This window comes from the organism of the source record quoted next, unplaced genomic scaffold (assembly GCF_019419815.1).
Source record: "Pyrus x bretschneideri cultivar Hongxiangsu unplaced genomic scaffold, Pyrus_bretschneideri_v1 Contig47, whole genome shotgun sequence".
Classification (NCBI taxonomy): Eukaryota; Viridiplantae; Streptophyta; class Magnoliopsida; order Rosales; family Rosaceae; genus Pyrus; species Pyrus x bretschneideri.
This window is the reverse complement of record NW_025999784.1, coordinates 2,181,966-2,202,393: the sequence shown is the minus strand read 5'-3', so window position 1 is coordinate 2,202,393 and position 20,428 is coordinate 2,181,966. Positions and strand designations below refer to the sequence as shown.

The window sequence follows — 20,428 nt, the reverse complement described above, 5'->3', positions numbered from 1 at the left end:
GTATGGTTAACTTGTTATTTGCCAACGCATATTCTTGTAAGCAATAAAGCCAGAAATTTTTCAATGCGCTGGAAATACGATTTCGTATATCAGTGTCATAATATAATTGGTTGAAATTTTTTTTTTTCAAATTATTAACTAATTATATTATTACACTTGATATACAAGTTATGTTACTGGCACATTAAAAAATCTCTCAAATAAAACAAGAGAGAAGCAGGTAGTTCCTTCACCATTCACAAACTTCTTTTATCTTTGTTTTCCTCGAGTTTGCATTCACTATTTTTCACCCTAATTTATTTGTAAATGGACGGTGGATGTGTTAACAATATCTAGAATAGGATCCTCTCTGAATCCTCTTTGTAAGAATCGAATGATCAATCAATCGTATCTGTTCATCGTACATCGTAGGACTTAAAATTATTTAAAATTAAATATAAATAATATATAATAAAAATTGACCATACAAAATTGATTGATCATCAGATTCCAAAAAAAATTCCAAAAAAAGAATCAGTGAAGACCCTTGTCCACAATATCTCACCAACCCAAAGCCAGGTGCACTGATGACCTAATAAATATGTGCAGAAATCGAGATAGGAAGAGAGAGAGAGAGAGAGGAGAAACATGAAAAGAAACGCAAATCGAGATGGAGAGTGGGAGGGACGCACCACTTAATTCACCTCGTCTTGCGGCGGTCAACGATGGCATTGAAATGAGTGGATGAATACTACTAAAGTCAAGGTATCGTTGGAATATTCTCCTACTCATTTCAAAGGCAAATTTCTAGTTGAGTGCCGCAACACGAGGTGAATAACCATAAAATGTTAAGAAGATTCTAAAATGTAGGAATTTCATGAATTATCTGTCACTTAAAATTTTTTATATAATATTTTATAATATTAGTAAAAAAATTAACGTTAAGCTATAAAATGATAAAAAATTTATAAAAAATCTCAATCTAAAAGAGTCGCACTCATGCATTGGAACATTTCATAAACACATAAAAGTACGAAGCCCAATGTACAATGCATACAAAAGTAGATAATCCTTGGGTACTCATTAGTGACTACTTACTTTCTTATTTTGTCCAATGATATTTTAATACATGTTTTAGTGTTTAAAAAAATAATGGACATGTTATTATTATTTTTTTCTTTAAAAAATAGAAAAGACGTGATGTTACTTTATTAAATCAAATTAGAAAATAAATATATAAGGCACTCACTAATGAATACCTAAATATTATCCTACAAAAGCTAAGCCATGAAAGTCTTAAATAAGTTCCCTATTTGTTTAAGAATTTGCTTTAGATAAAAAAAGCTGCATGATGGGCCATTCCAATGGGATCAACAATTTGCTTTAGGACAAAGTAAAGAAAAACTTCAAACACTCGTTGTCATACGAGTCAAATGTAAAATTTTTTACTTATAAACAAAATAAAAATACTAACAAACTGCAGTACTAATTAATAACTAAATTATAATTAAGCTGGGAATGATATTAATGTTGATTGGTAGAAAGCTTAACCATCTCCGATACTTGAGTCTTGACACAGTAACTTGGTCTTCCAAACATTTTCATTTCCTTAATAATATAATAGATAGAAAAAAAAAAGAAAAAAAAAGGACAAACATCTGAACTCAGAACAACCATATTTACAATCATTGTTTATTCAAAAACCTTAAATCACGTCACATCAAATTAAAGCACCTAAACATAATTTCAATAAAATTAGCGTACTAATTTGCCCTTTTAGTAGAAAAAGAGTATTCTTAATTCCAATGAAAAGATGAGAAATGTAAAAGAGTCTCTCACAAAAGTAGAACTCGTTGTAAATTCTTTATCAGCTCATACTTTTGATACAATAACAATATGACACAAAAATTAACGAAGTGACAAAAAATTCATTAGAAGTTCACTTTAACAAAATCATCTTAACATTCCTCAATAAATTTTCTCTAAGTATCCTCCCAACTGAAGGCCAACTAATGGATTTACTTTTGTCGGAATCTATATATTAGATAACAGATTAAATATCTCCACATTTTTTTTCAGTGCACTATACCTACCTATAGCATGTGTGAATTTACATGAAGGTGCATGCCTCGAAACTTTTACACTCAAATCATCATTTGACAGCCAAAAATACTTATAACTTTATATACGTTTAAATTTCCAGCGAATTTTTTTTCCAAAATGTTTAGATTTAGAGTTCACATCCCAAATGACTTCTTCCATGCTCTTTTAATTTTTTAATATTTTCTACACACCATTAACACTTGATAGAAATATATTAAAAAATTAAAAGGGTGAAATAATTTAGGGTGTGTGAATATAATCTCCCTAGATTTAAAGTTAAGAAACAAAACATATACAAAACTAAAATTGAACATAATAAAAATACAAAAATTCGTTATAATATAAATAAGTGTAGTAAATAAACATAAAAAATTAGAATATGTCATGACTTTTAGATTGAATTAAGTCTGGCAAAGAAAAAATTGGATCGAAAGTTTCCTCTGGGTACATCTAGATTTCCAGCCAATTTTCCCCTAATGTTTAGATTTTAGAACTTTTGAAATCGGGATATGATTTTTCAATTCAACTTGTACCCTAATTAGTCCCAAATATTTGGATGAGCATGTATGGTTTCACAAACATTTTAATATTGACAGAAAAACAGGTATAAAGTATAAATTTAAATAAAAAAGAAAATAATATCATTAGTATAAGATGTGTCTAATTATAAGTACGTGTACTATAAACAAACAATAATATTTTATGCTGCCACATATGTATCTAATGTGTTCTCATTGACGACAAAAGTTTTGACATAACGAGTGACGTAATTAGTAAAGTACGGAAAATTTTGTTTTACATAAAGATGAGTGTTGACTATACATATTTTAAATCGCGTTGACTATGATTATTTTTAAGATTTGTGTTGACAATGTATATTCAAACAATCATTGTAACTGTCATGTCAGAACGGCAGCGGTCTAAATCTAATGCCAGAAAGAAGGATTCCAAACCAATGAAATGTACACACATTTATTAAGTGTTAATCTTTTTGTGTAACACCATTTGAACTTCTATTCAAAATGGTTTTACGTAAAAAAAATAAGGGATGAAATTCTAACAGAGTTACTCAAACTATTTCTTGTTATGATTGAGAAGAAGAAAAAAAAAAAAAAAAAGAGGATTGGATTTTTACATAAAATTAAATAACTAGAATTTGAAGTTTTACAAAAGAGAGGAAAAGAAGAGGGGAATATAAAACATGAATCTTACTTTTCTGCAAAAATACATTGTGCAATACGACATTAGTAAATATGATACAAATAGTTTTATTTTTATTTAAAGATGTCCTACTTGCATGGATCCAATGTCAAATCCCGCATTGACGACAAATCTCTAATATCTTCGTACTGACAAAAATTCCAACACAATGAGTGACATGAACAATTTTATTTCATATAAAGGCGAATGTTGACGATACATATTTTCAATCAAGCTGACAATGATTATTTTAATAATTTATGTTGACAATGTATATTCAAACGATCATTGTAATCCATGTTAAAACGACCGCAGTCTAAATCTTGAGCCACCAAACAAAAAGAAGAACTCCAAACCAATGAAACAGTACAAACATTTATGTTGTATAACCCCACACCAATACTAGAAATTTAAGCACTAACCCTAGTAAAAAGTAGGGGAATCCTCCAAGGCTCCAACCAAGTTGCAGATTTTATTTTCTCTTTCTTGGGGCCTCTTCATTTTTGTTTGCTTCGCCCAATAACCTTACAATCATAATGAGCAACGTAATCAGTAAAGCAGAAACAGTTTTGTCCTATATAAAGACGAGTGTTGACGATACATATTTAAATTTTGCTGACAACGATTATGTTAATGATTCGTGTTGATGGTGTACATTCAAACAATTATTGTAATCGTCATGTTAAAACTATTGTGATCTTAATCTAGTGCCACCAAACAAAAAGAAGGATTTCTAACCAATAAAATGGTACACGTTTATGAAGTAACAATCTTTTTGTGCAACACCATTTGAACTTTTGCCCAAAATAGTTTCAAGTAAAAAATAAGGGACGAAAAGAAAATTGCAACAAAGTTACTCAAACTACTTCTTGTTATAATGGCGAAAAAAAAAAGGATTGGATTGTGTTTACATAACATTAAACATGTAGAAGTTGAAGTTTTACAAAAGAGAAAAAGGAGAAGGGAATACAAACCATGAATCTTACTTTGTGAAAAAAAAACAATTTACAATACGACATTAGTAAATATGATACAAATAGTTATGTTTTTATTTAAAGTTGTCCTACTTGCATGGACATCAATGTCAAATCCACATTGACGATAAAAGTTCCAACACAATTAGTGACGTAATCAATAAACTACAAACAATTTTGTTTTATGTAAAGGCGAGTGTTGGCGATACATATTTTCAATGAAGCCGACGACAATTAGTTTAGTAATTTATGTTAAGAGTATATACAAACAATCATTATAACCGTCATGTCAGAACGACCGCAGTCTAAAATCTTAAGCCACGAAACAAAAAGAATTCCAAACCAATGAAATGGTGCACACACTTAAATTGTCTAACCCCACACAAACACCAGATATTTAAGCACTAACCCTAGTATAAAGTAGGGGAATCCTCCAACCAAGTTGTAGATTTTATTTTCTCTTTTGGCCATGAGTGTTTGGATCGTTTTCTTGGGGGCCTCTTCATTTTTGTTTGCTTCCCCCAAAAACCTTACAAACACAAAGCACTAAAGCAACCACAAAGCACTAAAGCAACCAATGCATGCCACTTCTGCTGTTTTGTTCGGCCGGCATGGATGACACTTGCCCCTCAATGAAAAAAATAAAGAAACACCAAAACCCTAACCCTAACCCTAAGTTTCAGTTCCATATTTATCCTCGTCATTTTAGTACGTGGGCATTGCACTACAAATTAAAGTTGTCAACTACCAAGAATTAATATAACCAAACTCAGTGCGAAAAACGTAAATGACACTGGGAAAATACACATAAGCACAAATTGTTTGCGATGTTTAAAATTTCTTCAATATGGTTGATATTTTTGTGAAAGTATCGGACAAATCACATAAACATATGAAAAATGGATGAAGTTTAAATTTCACTCCATATCAGAAAAACTCTTAAATTTCATCTAAAGTCGATAAATTTCGTTGATATTTTCAACATATCAGTTAAATATCATAAAAACTCTTATATTTCGTAGCAGCGTATGACATTCCATAAAATTTCATTTTAAACTTTCATCAGTTTCATTAAAAAAAAAAAAAAACAATATCAATGTAATATTAATATATCCACCGATATTCTCACCTATATCGATATCTTAAAATCCTGACCGTCTGTAGCTGAATTGGTTACGACTAATCCATTATTACAGACCAATCTGGAGTTCGATTTCTCCATTCCCTCTAATCGCTTGAGTCAGAAAAATGAAGTGAACTGACCTGGCCGCCCTTAGACAGGTGTCACGAAATGAGGCATGTAGCAGGAACAGAAGGTGGTGCCATGGGTGAGCGTCGCAAGCGTTTTGCAACAGAAAACGTCAGAAGCAAACGGGAAAAGAGGGAGATAAGATTCTTTGAAATAGCTTTCGAGCCGTGAGTCACGAGCGGTGACCGACACATTTGCGTGTACGGTCAAGCAAAGCAAGGAGTGAGAAAGTAGAGCGAGAAACGGGCATGGGATCTGCTGGCGAAGAGCAAACCACCAAAATTATGTTCACACACCTCATCACTATTAAATATCGGTTTCGATAAAATTAAGGGTTTTTGGATCTTAGCTACCAAACCCTATCCCTTCCTCATCCAAACAAAAAGAAGTAAAAGAAATTCTTTTCCAATTAAATAAAAAAACCAACCAAAAATCTTTTGTTATTTTTAATATAATTGCCAAATCCAAAAATTTGTATTCCAGTTAACTACCACTTAAAAGTAGTTTCTAAAACAAATTGATACATGTCACTAACAGTAAGTTTAAAATTTAGCTCGTATATGTATTCTTCTTTACTAGTAAATAAAAAGTTTTAGATTTGAATCTAGTCAAATATTGAGTTGAATCATGTTACTGTAATCCATTATGAAACTTAACCCACTTTTCATCCCTTAGTATAAATAATATCATTTATTAAAATAATAATAATAATAATAATAATTTCAATACTTAATTATTATGAGATAATTATTGTGTGACTTAGATTCAAAAATTTTATAAACACAAACCACCTGATATATATATGTATGTGTATGTGTGCTTCTATGTGATGTGATAGTGCTAATGAAGATGTGTTCGGTTTGAAGATCCCAATAATATGTTGATAGTTAATGTAGTTGAAAGCAATTGACTTTTCATTTGTGTGAGTGAAAAAGCAGACACACTAAATAAAGTTAGTCTCTAAGAAAAGACGGCGTGCGTTCGCACGAAAGGATATAATAAATTTTTGAATAAAAGACGCATATGATTATTTAATTTGTTTATAATAGAAAAAAGAGCAGAACGGTCTTCCAATCATGAGACAGGTGAAATGAAAACAATACATATGTTTGACTTTTGTCTGGTAAAAAGTTGTTGAAATCTATCGATCATGTAGGACCCATTTAAGTTTCGATCGACCTTAAATTTCGCTACAACCTGTACGGCAAATCGTTACGAAAACAAACTCTGACACAACTACTTACAAAAAATGCATGAGCATGCAAATTCAAAATAGGGTAGCCCAATAGTATAGTAGGTTAACTAATACTTGATAAATCATGAATTATCGTCAATATTAAGCAGAAGAATTAGCACTAATCAAGATTATATATCACCACAAAATGACCCACCATGAAATGACCATCATGAATCAATGCCACATGCGCGCCAATTTCAATCAACACCTAAAACTTCCACCTAGAAAATTGTGCCCCATTTCCTTATCCACTGAGGGGACCACAAACGCCGTAACCGATGGCTCCGTTAGCTGGGATTTGCCGTGACGCTTAGGGGCGAAAAATAAACCAAAAGTACACCGCCTATTAGCATCGTAATAATCGCCCAATTTCTAACCGAACGACGCCGTATTCATGCTGAGCCGGACCCGTTATTGACTTTGGCCACGCCTGCACGTGCCAACCTCGCCCAGTAAAACCTCTATCGGTCAGGGCTTGAGCTTTACACGCCGTGGTCGTTGGCCTAAAACAAATTCACATATTTACCCCTGAGAGTATCCAGCAATTACACTACCCCCCATGTGTACGAATTACATTTTCCATTTCCTACCCTAAACTGTTACGCGTAAAGCAGAGGACTTGCAACTCAAGTAATATAAAGCATTTATAACTACACTCGCGGTCTTACGTTCAATCCCATGTTTTACTATCGCTTGTATTAAAAAAAAAACAATTAATATACAAAAAGCCTTTCAAGCTCAAGTTCGATTCATTTGAATAACGAAAATGATATATGTTTTTATAAAATAGTGTTTTTGTCTTTATTCAATCGGAAAATGTCTCAAATTTAACTTACCTAAAAAATAAAAACAATACATATTTTGAGTGAGTCTGATACTTAGTCGTGCATGCCATGAATGCATGGCTGTGTGAGTACATTATAAAGTTTTTGTTAATTAGTTTGCTATATAATATCAAATCGCTTACCGGGAAAGGGAGTCATCAGTTATATCTAACAGCTCTATGGGACTTTGTGTTGTTTGGCCTCTTTCTTTTCTGTTCAGATTTCTTTCACTCCCTTCCTGATTAACTTTTCACCATTTTTGATTCTTTCTGAGGGTTGAACGAGATCTGGGCAGTCACTCAAATTTTGGGTAGCTCTATAAATCCTCTCGGATTTTGCCAATATTTTTATCTCTCTGTGCAATAAATTCTACCAAACAGCTGAGAATAAAGTGGCATTATCCGTGGAGATTTCTGTTTTCCCCATCTTATTTAATTAAACTGAAAATTTTCGGTGATTGAGAGATCTGAATTTTATCAACCAGATGATGCTGGGTGTAATGTTTATGGTGAGCTGGGTAAACTCTCATGTTTTGTTGTGTTCTTAGCTCAAAGCTGGGTTTTTTTCAGCTGGAAATTCTCAAATTTTGCGGTTTTGTTTCTCTGTGGCAGGTGATTCAATAAAATGGGGAAGAGAAGGATCTCGAAATCGAAAATCCGCCTTGGAGGAACTGAATTGAGTGAGTGAGGAGAAATCTAAGAACTTAACAGGTGGGTGGATCCCTCTGAAGGCAGAGGGATCGGAATGGGTGAACAGGGAGGAGATCAAAGTTCTTGCTGTTGGATGCCACCAACTCCTTACAGGCCTATTCTCACCAGACCGGAGACCAAATTGCGGCCGGAAATTTCGACGTCCTCGAGACCATTGGGGGTAGAAGAAATTCAGGAGAATAGATTAGTTATAGACTTGGATCCGGATCCGGCGGAAGAGAGCGGATTTGTTTACCATGGAGATGGAGTTGGAGCCGGCAGCGGCGTTGAAACTTCAACGGACGCTTATTTCCGCCGCGTGGCACAGTGGAGAGATGTCCCTTGCAAAGAGCTCATGATCCTCGCGGTGGCCTCTGCAAATGATGGGAGCGGTAGTACTGTGCTGGGAGATACTCAGCGTAAGTGCAACCAATTGAGTTTTTAGTTATTTGTATCACATTTACTAAATCACAAAAATGCCAGCGCACGTGCGGACCCACGTGTATCTGACCCAGATCCACGTGGATCTGTGCGCTTGGACCCACGTGCGTCTGGCCTTCTAATCATTAAAAGAAGGTCGACGGCGGGACGCACGTGTTTTCATTTTTATTAGGAGAAATTCTTGCATACAAACTTCTGTATGCGGCACCACTCGCCGCAGCCTATAGGACGTCTATCTCTCTCCTTTTGTCTTGTCACGTGATGAGAGATAAAAACACATTGAAGTCGACCATAACTTTTCATGGAGTTGTTTAGTGACCAATAAATGGAGAGAGACTTACATGAATACTACTTTTTTTCTCTCACGTGAGGAGAGAATATGCATACGCAAAGGGTACTCGCCTGGTTGCAAGTTGAGTCCCATATATAGCTTTATACTTGATTTTTGCTATGAACTCTAATTTTTACTATCTTACACCACAAGCAAAGCATTTTAAACAAATTCATCAGTCTATTGAGAAGTGAAGAATATAGTTACCGTACAAGAAGTAAACTCGGCAGTCACCGAATTTAAGGGCTGGAGAGCCGCCTTAGTGTGGATAGTTTCGGTAAGTGTCTACAAACAGCATGAATGCGATAGTTGTCAGAACAAGTAAAAACATTCGAAATGAAAATACTGATAGCAGGCTACATAAGGGGTAGAGTGTTCAGGAATACGATATCTAGATGATAGTAATAACTGCTAAATACTTGCACTATGCATGATAGAACAAGTAATGAGACGGTTCTCACACACCTCATTTGTCATATATTCTGACTGCAATAATTGAGTTGTGTATTGATGTGTTGTATGAATTTCTGATTTTCGGTAAGAATTTTATCGTGGGGAGCAAATTCTCCTTGATTACTACTAGTTTTTTTACAAGATGTCGACTTATGTTAATTTTAAGTGCAACTCTACAAATCAACAACAAAGTTTGTAGTTTGTTTTTGTTACCTCTTTGATCAGTAGATGAACCAATATTTCTTCTATGCAGATGAATTTTCATTCCCTGACAACCATCCTTATGATCTGAATATTCCACCTCCGACTACAAATGGCCAATTTGCACCTATAACACCGGATAAGTCCATGAGAGTAGACAGTGAACAAATGTATCGAATTCCGAGCTCCAATGCTGACGATGGACAAGGCCAGGAGATAGAAGAGCAATGGGATGCTAATTCTGCGACAATTAATATCATTGATCTGGAAAACAATAAAGATATAGAAAAATCTGCTGTGGATTCCTCACAAGCTACTTTCTCCACGCAGCTCCAGGAACATTGCAGCCCTGACAAGGAGGTGAACATCAGTATCGACTTGAACAAGACACCACAACCGAAACAAAGAAGGAGAAAGCACAGGCCGAAGGTGATTATAGAAGGCAAGCCAAAAAGAAACACACAGCCTTCTGGTTCTATGGAAAATCCAAAACCCAAAAGAAAGTATGTGCGCAAGAGTACACTCGACAAAAGCACAACTGCTCCACTGCAGGAATCTACAGAGCATATTGATTCAAATAATCTGCAGCCTACGAAGAGATCTTGCAGAAAGGCTTTAAATTTTGACGCAGAAGAACCAAGAGATGGAAGTTCCTCAAGCAAGTCTTTACATGTGGGTTCACAATCACAGGAGATGAATGTTGGCACCAATGGAGTTCAAACAAATTCAACCGCACCACACAGAAATGAAGTTGAATTGGTGGCAGATAACACCCAAGCAGGCATAGCCCAAGATCTCATCCGTTCTACAAGCCGAATGCTGAAACATTACTTGTCATTGCCAGACCAACAACCTCCAAGCAAACCACAACAAACCAGAGGTTCTACTACATATGTTGAATCCCAAAAGGAGGCTGCAGAAGAAGTAGGACAAATGAGCACTGGTAGTGGATACACTGCACAAACCATGTTGGATCGGGACACTAGATCATCCCAACGAAGTGCAAATGATTCCACCCACAGCACAACTACGGTTCTGACAATAGAAGAACAAGCAAAAAGATCAAAGAGAAATTATTCGAGTGCTGTTGAGCAAGAAGATCCTAGGACCGGAAATTTATACGGGGCAAACTATAATAATTTGCCGGCATACTACAATGTGATGTCATGGGTGCATTTTCCATACATACACAAGAAGAAGAGGACTGATAAGGTGCAAAATTCTACCATACCAAGCACCTCGTATCATGTGAATATGGCAGAAAACATATGGAGACCATCGGCAGCTGGCTGCTTGACTCCTGGTCCTCAAGTAAATGCTGGTAATGTTTCAACTGCACTTGAAGTAGGAAATAACCCTCAGGATAGACCGCAAGGTGTTCACAGTTTCCTGCCCTTGTATCAGACAGAGAGGTCAACAAAGAGAAGATCTAGTTGCCCTACAAGGGTTCGCAACTTGGCTTCACTAACCAGAACACCAGAGCACATTCTGCACAGAACCTGTCTCGCCAATCAACCACCCACTGATGGCAATGGTCAAAGGGTGAATCAATTCGACAGATCTCAGACATGCATTAACGCCCTAGTCACAGATGTGGGTGCAACACTCGCAAAAAGGAAGAGGACAAAGAGAAATCCACTTTCCAGTTCACAACGAGGTCTTGTAATATATAAGAACCAGCCATATTTTGCCAAAGCATCAGGTATGTCAGTTTTCGTGTGCAGGTTGTTTCCAACTCCGCCAATCATCTTTGGTAATTTTACTTGATCTTCAATCGCAGGTGTTCCTCCACGAGTACCATTCGAACAACTGCTTTCTGCTATTACTGAGCACTTCAAATGTTTGGACATTAATAGAGAAAATAGCAGCAGATTTGCCTATCACGGGTATAATGTCATCTCATCTTACAAGGCAAAAGATCAAGAGCACAACGCACTGGTTCTTTATAGAAGAGATGGCACTGTTGTACCATTTGATGGTTCTTTTGATCCAATTAAGAAACGTAAAGCGCGACCTAAAGTTGACCTTGATCAAGAGACTGATAGAGTATGGAAGCTTCTGCTGGAAAATATAAACAGTGAAGGTATTAATGGCACAGACGAAGAGAAAGAAAAATGGTGGGAACAAGAGCGTAAAGTGTTCCGTGGACGTGCGGACAATTTTATTTCACGAATGCATCTTGTGCAAGGTACAAATTCTTCCATTTTCAGGGGAATTCATATTAAACAAGTCATTTCAAATCTTATGTCATGCAATACAGTTCTACATACTGCAAGCTACTCGAGGAAAAAGAATATACATTCTGTACGTTCATGTACTGACCATCATGCTAGTCTCAAGCACCTTGGGAACCCTTATGCATTTACATACAAATACAACGCTATTCTTCAATTTTAGATATAAGTTATAACTTCATATTCTAACAGTATAATATTACTTTAACAGGAGATAGACGCTTCTCTCCGTGGAAGGGATCAGTTGTGGACTCAGTGGTTGGAGTTTTCCTTACTCAAAATGTCTCAGACCACCTGTCTAGGTAAAGTACCGTTTCTATAAACAACTAGAGAATTTGACATTAGATAAATTACAAGTGAGAAATTCTCTAATATGTACCTCCTTACAGCTCTGCGTTCATGTCAATGGCTGCACATTTTCCCCTGAAGTCAAGGAGCAATGAAATATCATGCGATGAAGAAGTTGCGAGTTTGGTAGTAGATGAACCAGAAGTATGCATTAGTGAGAATTCAAACCAGCCAGGTTGTGACTGGAGTTCCCTAACGTTCCATGACGCTGAGCATAGTGAAGAAAAAGTTGTCAACGGACACGATAACTCTGGAAGCACTACTGAGGGTGTTATCTCAACAAATGAAGCACAATGCAAGCTTTCACATCCATCTGAACCTGGTCCAGGAATGTATCCTAACTCATTAATTAACAGGTCAACCACCAAGATCACAAGAACAGAATTGTACCTGCAGGAGGATATGAGAACGTACAATGGAGTTTCATCTCAAAATTCTGAGGATTCTTCAACTTCACAAACTGTGGAAAAGACAGGATCATGCGAGAGCAACTCGGAAACAGAGAATCCACCTAATAGATGTGAAAACAGCAGTTTAGATCACTCCACTTCGTTTGTGGAGCTTTTACAGAGGGCCGAATCAAGTATGCTGCATTACAGTCTCAGGAGCACCCGTATGTCCTCTCATGACGTATCAAACTGTGGAGGTTACCAACCTGCATGTGTGCAGCATAATGACCAAAGATGTGAGATAAACAGAGAAGCATCCCTTGAGCCTTCCAGTAACTGTTGTTTGAATCTAACCCCCAGCCCAGAATTACGGCAAGTTGAGTACTTTGATTTGTACGGAGAAGTAACCCAGTCTTCTTATGCATCCAAAAATAAATGTGAAGATAGTCCGAGTGAAAGAAGTGCACTAACAGCAGAATCTCCCAGTCAAGATACAATACATAATAAGCTGACAGCGAATGTTCAAGAAGCACCAAGATGTTCCGGAAATTCATGCAATAACATTCAGGTAGGCAATAATATGGCCCAGTCTCAACTCGGGTTGGCTGGGAGCTCAAATAATGTTGACTTACATTCCCAGAAGCAAAACAATAAGATACAGCAAAGTTGCTTGAACATTTCTGGAGGGACCACAGATGTTATGCAGAAGGCAGCAGAGTTGGGTTCAAATGAGCAGAGTAATTCAGTTAGCAAGGAGTTCAGTAGTACAAATGCTGCTACCTCCAAAACAAAAAACAGAAAAGCTGGAAAAGAGGAAAACGATCAGCAAGATTGGGACAAATTAAGGAAACAAGCAGAATTAAATGGAAAGAAAAGAGAAAAGACAGAAAATACAATGGATTCCTTGGACTGGGAAGCCGTAAGATGTGCAGATGTTAATGAGATTGCCCAAACCATCAAAGAGCGGGGGATGAATAATATGCTTGCAGAACGAATCAAGGTAAAAATAACATTAAATATAATTCTCAAATTTGTCAGTGTGCAAGCTAGACACAGAAAACCTTTTTAGATCAGCTAATGTTGATTGAGAAATTTGTGCAGGATTTCCTTAACCGACTGGTCAGAGAGCACGGTAGTGTTGATCTTGAATGGTTGAGGGACGTTCCACCTGACCAAGCAAAGTAAGCTTGCTGAACTATCCACCCCGTTTCTAATTATAAAAATTAAATTCCCAAAAACCAATCACTTGCCTCGCATGTCATATCAAAATGCTACGGCTGTGTTCTACTGTATACGAATATGATGTACTGAATATGAATATGCTTACGTGGTTTGCATTCCATAACTATGTGATATGTCACAGAGAGTATCTGCTGAGCTTTCGCGGATTGGGGTTGAAAAGCGTGGAATGTGTGCGGCTTTTGACACTGCACCATCTTGCTTTTCCAGTGAGTATATATTAAAAATATGACTGACCAGAATAGATGCAACACATCTCAATCTATAGTTGTATCTTTGAAGGTGGACACAAATGTTGGACGTATAGCTGTACGGCTTGGATGGGTACCCCTTCAGCCCCTGCCTGAGTCATTGCAGTTGCATCTTCTTGAACTGTGAGTTTTATGAGCCTCCATGTTACTTTTGCAAAGCATATCCAATCGGCATTGGAGCTGATCTTTCTGTCCTTTATAGGTACCCAGTGCTGGAATCCATACAAAAGTATTTGTGGCCACGACTGTGCAAGCTTGACCAAAGAACATTGTAAACACAAAATCAGATAAAATCTTCACATTAGTACACTATATTGTATTTATAAGCATGATTTTGGAAGAGTAGCTCTTCCATGAAACTGGATACTAATTGGACAAAAACATTTCAATATTTGTGAACAGGTACGAGCTGCATTACCAAATGATAACATTTGGAAAGGTATGTCATCTTATTATTTATGTGAAGTAATTTGTCTTCACATTCAGACTAAGAACGAATAAAATATCATCCTTTGACACAGGTCTTCTGCACGAAAAGCAAGCCGAATTGTAATGCATGCCCGCTGAGAACAGATTGTAGGCATTTTGCGAGTGCATTTGCGAGGTTTGCAGATCAATTGTTCCATCCTTTGCATCTAAAAGCCACAATCTCCATTATAGTTCCAATAAATAACATTCGTTTGTCCACCACCAATTAGATCCCTTTTGGATGTTAAGCCTGATAAGTAAAAGATATAGGCATAAGCAACTGTATAAATAAAAAATTCATTGTGACTCACTTGAGGCATAGTAACAGTTGTATTATCGATTTATCAACATAAGGAAACAATCTTAAGCATGCCTGTAGTTGGAACAACATGAAAGGTTTCATGAATCATATTATAATGTAATCAAAATTGTGAACAAGGAACATCAGATATCCTACTGCAAATCTGCCAATAACAATTCATAGAACGTACTTTACTGTAAGATTATCTGTTAAGTTACTTACAAAGAATGTTGGATGCAGTGCAAGGCTTGCCCTGCCGGGACCAGAGGAGCAAAGCATAGTGAGTGCAACTGAAGACAGAACTACCCATCCAAACCCTGCTGGTGTCAACAATATAATGCCCTTGCCCCTCCCTCAGGGAACATACCAGCAATTGGAAGCAAGCCAGAAATCAGAAGTAAAATCTACATTTGGTCATTGTGAACCTACAACATGCCAGCAATTGGAAGCAAGCCAGATATCTGAAGCAAAATCTGCAGTTGGTAATTGTGAACCTATTATTGAAGAACCAGCATCACCAGAGCCAGTGTGTACACAGATATCAGAAGACATTGAGGACTTCTGTGATGGTCCTGACGAAATTCCGACTATTAAACTTAACATTGAAGAGTTCACTCAGACTTTGCAAAATTATATGGAAAAAAACATGGAGCTTCAAGAAGGTGAAATGTCAAAAGCCTTAGTCTCTCTAACACCAGAAGCTGCATCATTACCAACTCCCAAGCTTAAGAATGTGAGCCGACTGCGAACTGAGCACCAAGTGTAAGTAGGAGCTTTCATCTCTCCAGTAATTCAAGAAATATCTAGCATGCAAGATTTTGGTATCACTAGGATAAAATGGATGTTTAAGTAAGCAATGGAAGATGAAAGATAAAAACATGGCCAGGTAAGGTACCCAATAAAAATCATGCATCGTGCTGTCAAAAATTATATTGATTGTGCATCCAAAAAACATATCATCTTCCGAAATGAAGGAAAACATTTGGAACAAAAGCCCTACAACTTTCAACATAATGATGATTTTCATATATATAATCACATAAAGCCAAACATCTTATATGCTACTGATTCTTGTTCTTCACAATGCAGCTATGAACTTCCTGACACGCACCCTCTTCTAGAAATGGTCAGTAATGTCTATGTATCTACCTAATAACAATGTTTAACAACCCCTTCTTTGGGTTTTTATGAGTCCAATAAGTACCTATCCCGAATTTAATATGTCTTTGCTTAATACAGTTGCATATGGATAAGCGAGAACCTGACGATCCATGCAATTACCTTCTGGCTATTTGGACTCCAGGTATGCAGATAACAATAAAAACCAACTAACAAAATAATTCTTAAATCTGGTTATCCAATTTTCCTCTTTCACCCCCAAGTTCTCAACCCTTTTTTGAGAGTTTAGTCTAGAACAATCTTCCAAAGTGGATGGCATAACCTTATGAAACTCAACAGTCCCCAATGTCACAGTGACTACTATTATCATTTGAACCACGAATAAAAACTGGTTTAAGATCAACACTAGAGACATGCATAGAGCATCTCTATGCTTCTTGGGTGGGGTACTGCCCACAGTTAATACATAGACTCTTTTTCTATATGTTTACTGGGCAATTCCACTAAATGCCTTGATGTTCATACCAGGTGAAACGCCAAATTCCATTCAACCACCAGAGAAAAGGTGTAGTTCTCAAGAACTTGGCAAATTGTGTGACGATATGGAATGTTTCTCATGCAACTGTGCACGGGAAGCAAATTCACAAACAGTCCGAGGGACTCTCTTGGTAAGAATATGCTAAACGACACTAGTATGAAAACCATGAATAACTGATAAAGCAAACTAAATGCTTGTCACACCAATAGAAGTAAAGACAACAATGATGAGTGGTTACTTGTTCTGATCATGAACAGATACCATGCCGAACAGCAATGAGAGGGAGCTTTCCACTTAACGGAACCTACTTTCAAGTTAATGAGGTGAGATACGGTTTCATTCAGCTCAAGGTCTTTCACATCCTTAAGGCATCTGTTTCACGTTCAGGTGATATTGATAACAAATACTGTCCAATGTAGGTATTTGCAGACCATGATTCGAGCATTAACCCAATTGATGTTCCAAGGGCTTGGTTGTGGAAGCTATACAGGAGAACCGTGTACTTCGGAACCTCAATACCAACAATATTTAAAGGCATAGATTGTGAAATATTATGCTTTGATCTGTTTTTAAATGTGTCTAAAAATAAAACTCAAAATACTCTTCTTCTTCTGGCCAGGGTTATCGACACCAGAAATTCAGCACTGCTTCTGGAGAGGTATGAGAAAATGTCATTTACGCATTCTATGTGATCCTAGCAGTCTTCAAATGGTTATATGTATGCACAAAGTGGCCATTAGGGTATTGTTGTTGAATTATACACCCATTCAAAACCTTATACTTGTAGGAAAGAAACATTAGGGCTACTTCCCTTCAACATTCCAACACCCATTGAAAACCTTATACTTGTAAGAAAGGGACATAAGATCTACTTCCCTTGGAATGTTGCTATTCTAACATCTTTACCCAAGGAGCTAAGGATATTGTAATATCTTCCTCCTGACAACTACCTAAGACACTTCATTAGCGTTCTGTTGGTTCGCACCAAGAATGTACTAGGACAAGCATGAACAGGATTATTTTGTACCTTACGTAAAACTAATTGCTTCTTAGTAGATTACACTTTCCTAACTTAAAATGACAAATGCTGAACTTGCCCAAGAAAGGGATCTACGGATACAAAGACTATGTTTACAACGAACTGGAACGTAAAGCATCTTATGGCTAAACTAATAGCAAAATCTGCTCCATTTCACTTTTCTATTTGACTTAATCTTGTGGCACTAACTGCCTCTAGGCAATTTCATAGCAATCTCTGTTTGTTCAAAAGTGCTGGTGTTTTTGCAGGATTTGTCTGCGTGAGGGGATTTGACCAAAAGACGCGGGCACCGCGTCCATTAATGGCACGACTGCACTTCCCAGCCAGCAAGTTGGTCAGAACAAAAGATAAGAGAGAGGAATAGCCATCCAGAAGTCTCAAAGCAAGTCTATAGAGCAGCACATAGCCCACATTGAGCCACCCAGAAGTTTCAAAGCAAGTCTATAGAACCGCACATACCCCGCATTGAGTGGCAAAGCATTCAAAAGTTGTAAATTGGCTCGTGTAGTAAAGAGTCGAGTTCTAGTTTAGTTGTTTGCTCAATTGACTCAGAGGGCATTTAGCCATTTGTGTAAGAACTGCCAGCATAACCAAACGATACCATGCGGCTTTATACACTAGCTAGTTTCTTGAGCAAATTTAGTTCAAGGTTGTGAGCTTAGTAGCCAAAGATAGATTAAAGATAGTTCAAGCTGGTGCAAAGTATTCCAATAGCTTTTATTCTTTGTGAGCAACAAAGTTTCGCTAAAATTGACACTCTGAACACACTAAACATACTAAAAAACGGAGGATAATATGTCCACTAAAATACCAAATCCAGCGAAGTAGCAAACATGACTAAACTGTTCAAACAACATAATCCAGCCCCCCAAATAAAAATATATAAAAAAAATGGAAACTCTTATAACTCTGTAGGGACAGAAGACCTAAATCTGATTTTATCTAACAGAACGTCCAACCCCTCCCCCTCATAACCAGCAAAAATCCTTCTATTTCTTTCCAATCACAGTACCCAAAACGTGACCAATACTCCACATCTCAATAGGACTTTCAACCTTTGCCCCGCCACCAATGCTTCTCAGCAAATACTACAGTACGGGAAAATAAAGAATAAAGGTGATGTGCACTTTCAGCTTCGCTCCTACGTATCATACACCAATGGCAAGAAAGAAAAACATTGGGTCCTGTTCTCTCAAGGAAATCACAAATATCCACCCAACGAGAGCAATATTTCATGAAAGAACGCGAAACCCAAACCGTGGGAGAAGCTTTAGCCTTCCAAACCACAAAATGGATGGGAAAAAAGGACTAGAGCTTTCAGCAGCTTCTATAGAAACCAGGTGTAATCAAAATGACATTTCCTAATGATGAAAGTGTACGAAGTTGAGGTTCCAATCATAAACCAATTAACATTGGAGAGATTCAACTCCTTATAAGCTCTTGCACGATTTCTTAACTTTCCGATGTAGGACAATTCTCGGCATCCTCACAGAAAGCTCTGATACTCAGCGAGAGTTCTACACAAGCCAAAACCTAAGCAATTTGGGCAAGAGTTTACTAATACTCACATTCCTCCCAAAACCTCTTTCTTTAGCCTTTTGTCTCCAAATGATTTTTTTTCTCTGAACACTACTAACTCCTCAAAATTTAATCCTAATTTTGCCTTCTTACTTCCCCCTTCTTCATTCAAACAGTTTTCTTCTTCTAACAAACTCATCCCCTCAATTCTCCTTCCACTCCATTTTCATCTTCTTACGTCAAAAACCTCATTCAAATCCCTGCCAACCTTGTTCTTCTCTATTTCCCCACCACTGGACAATTCCTGATACCTTGAAATTTCTCCTAGCTTAAAAAATGCATCAAATTTTCAATTCGAGAAGTTTCAGATCTATGAAACATTTCCTAAACTTCTGATGTTTAAAAATTACTCCTAGATTGAAATTTCCTCGAGTTTTAAAAGCTTCAAATCTATGATTTTTTTTCTCTCGAGATTATTCAGACAAACAGGCTACGCATTACTACCGGGCTCAAGTTCCAAATCTTCAACAGAGCGATCAAGATGCAGAGAAAGAAAAATGAAATCGAATGCAATTACAGAGAAAGAAAATTAACTACGATAAATCGAATCTAAGAGTACCTTTTGGATTTGAATCTACTTGCGAGCCGCGAGAGGTGGATCGTAGATTCGAAGACTGAATAGCTCTCTCTCTCTCTCTCTCTCTCTCTCTCTCTCTCTCTCTCTTTAACGCTGATTAAGATGCAGAACATATGAAATCGAATGTGATTGCAGAGAAAGGAAATCGACTTTGACAGTATCGAATCGAAGCATACCTTCGGATTTGTATCTGCTTGCGAACCGCGAAGAGATGGATCGTGGATTTGAAGACTGAAGAGCTTTCTCCCTCTCCCTCTTCAGTCGCAGACGCGAAGGGGTAGGGGATACGAAGGGGTGGGGGGAAGAGAAACGCTCATTTGCCGCCTTAGCGCCATTTTACTTTTCGGTTTCCCTCCCAAATTTCTCATCTTTCTTTCCTTTTGTGATTTTAAAGTGAGACGAGTTACGTGGCGAGCTGTGGTCTGCTGTGGATTTACTCCATTGAGATGTGTAAGGCTCGGGCACGCATATGTCGGATTATTTGATCTAGTAAATATTTATTAATTTTATTTTTTATTATAACATTATGTCTATATTTTTTAAACCTTGAAAGAAAATTGTTACATTAGAGAGAATTGAATTTTAAATTTGTTACATTTAATTCAGTATCACACTATTTTTTATATTTTTATAACATAAGTGAATTGGTAATATCACATTACGTTA

At 36.8% G+C, this 20,428-nt stretch overlaps 1 protein-coding gene and 2 long non-coding RNA genes across 4 annotated transcripts; 1 reads left to right on the top strand and 2 right to left on the bottom strand.

Moving 5' to 3' along the window:
* Positions 1–2,831: 2,831 nt before the first annotated feature.
* On the bottom strand, positions 2,832–9,835 carry LOC125469920. Of its 2 annotated transcripts, XR_007252216.1 has the most exons (3): positions 9,694–9,835; positions 9,235–9,312; positions 2,832–3,806 (listed from the first exon to the last, which is right to left on the bottom strand). It is a non-coding gene; the product is annotated as an uncharacterized LOC125469920 (long non-coding RNA). The 2 variants fall into 2 exon arrangements; XR_007252215.1 differs by lacking the exon at positions 2,832–3,806 and having other exon boundaries at positions 9,081–9,312.
* Positions 7,690–18,327, top strand: LOC103955171 (DNA glycosylase/AP lyase ROS1). Its single transcript, XM_009367047.3, has 20 exons — positions 7,690–8,074; positions 8,178–8,674; positions 9,734–11,383; positions 11,462–11,869; positions 12,127–12,217; positions 12,305–13,652; positions 13,754–13,833; positions 14,016–14,100; positions 14,174–14,265; positions 14,345–14,413; positions 14,545–14,581; positions 14,664–14,746; positions 15,152–15,673; positions 16,001–16,037; positions 16,151–16,214; positions 16,559–16,698; positions 16,826–16,891; positions 16,988–17,102; positions 17,188–17,226; positions 17,856–18,327. Exons 2-20 carry the CDS (start codon positions 8,311–8,313, stop codon positions 17,969–17,971), a joined length of 5,406 nt encoding a protein of 1,801 aa, XP_009365322.1. The 5' UTR covers positions 7,690–8,074; positions 8,178–8,310; the 3' UTR covers positions 17,972–18,327.
* LOC125469921 lies at positions 15,579–20,103 on the bottom strand. The gene is made up of 3 exons (XR_007252217.1): positions 19,939–20,103; positions 19,745–19,855; positions 15,579–15,714 (listed from the first exon to the last, which is right to left on the bottom strand). It is a non-coding gene; the product is annotated as an uncharacterized LOC125469921 (long non-coding RNA).
* Between the last annotated feature and the right edge of the window lie 325 nt (positions 20,104–20,428).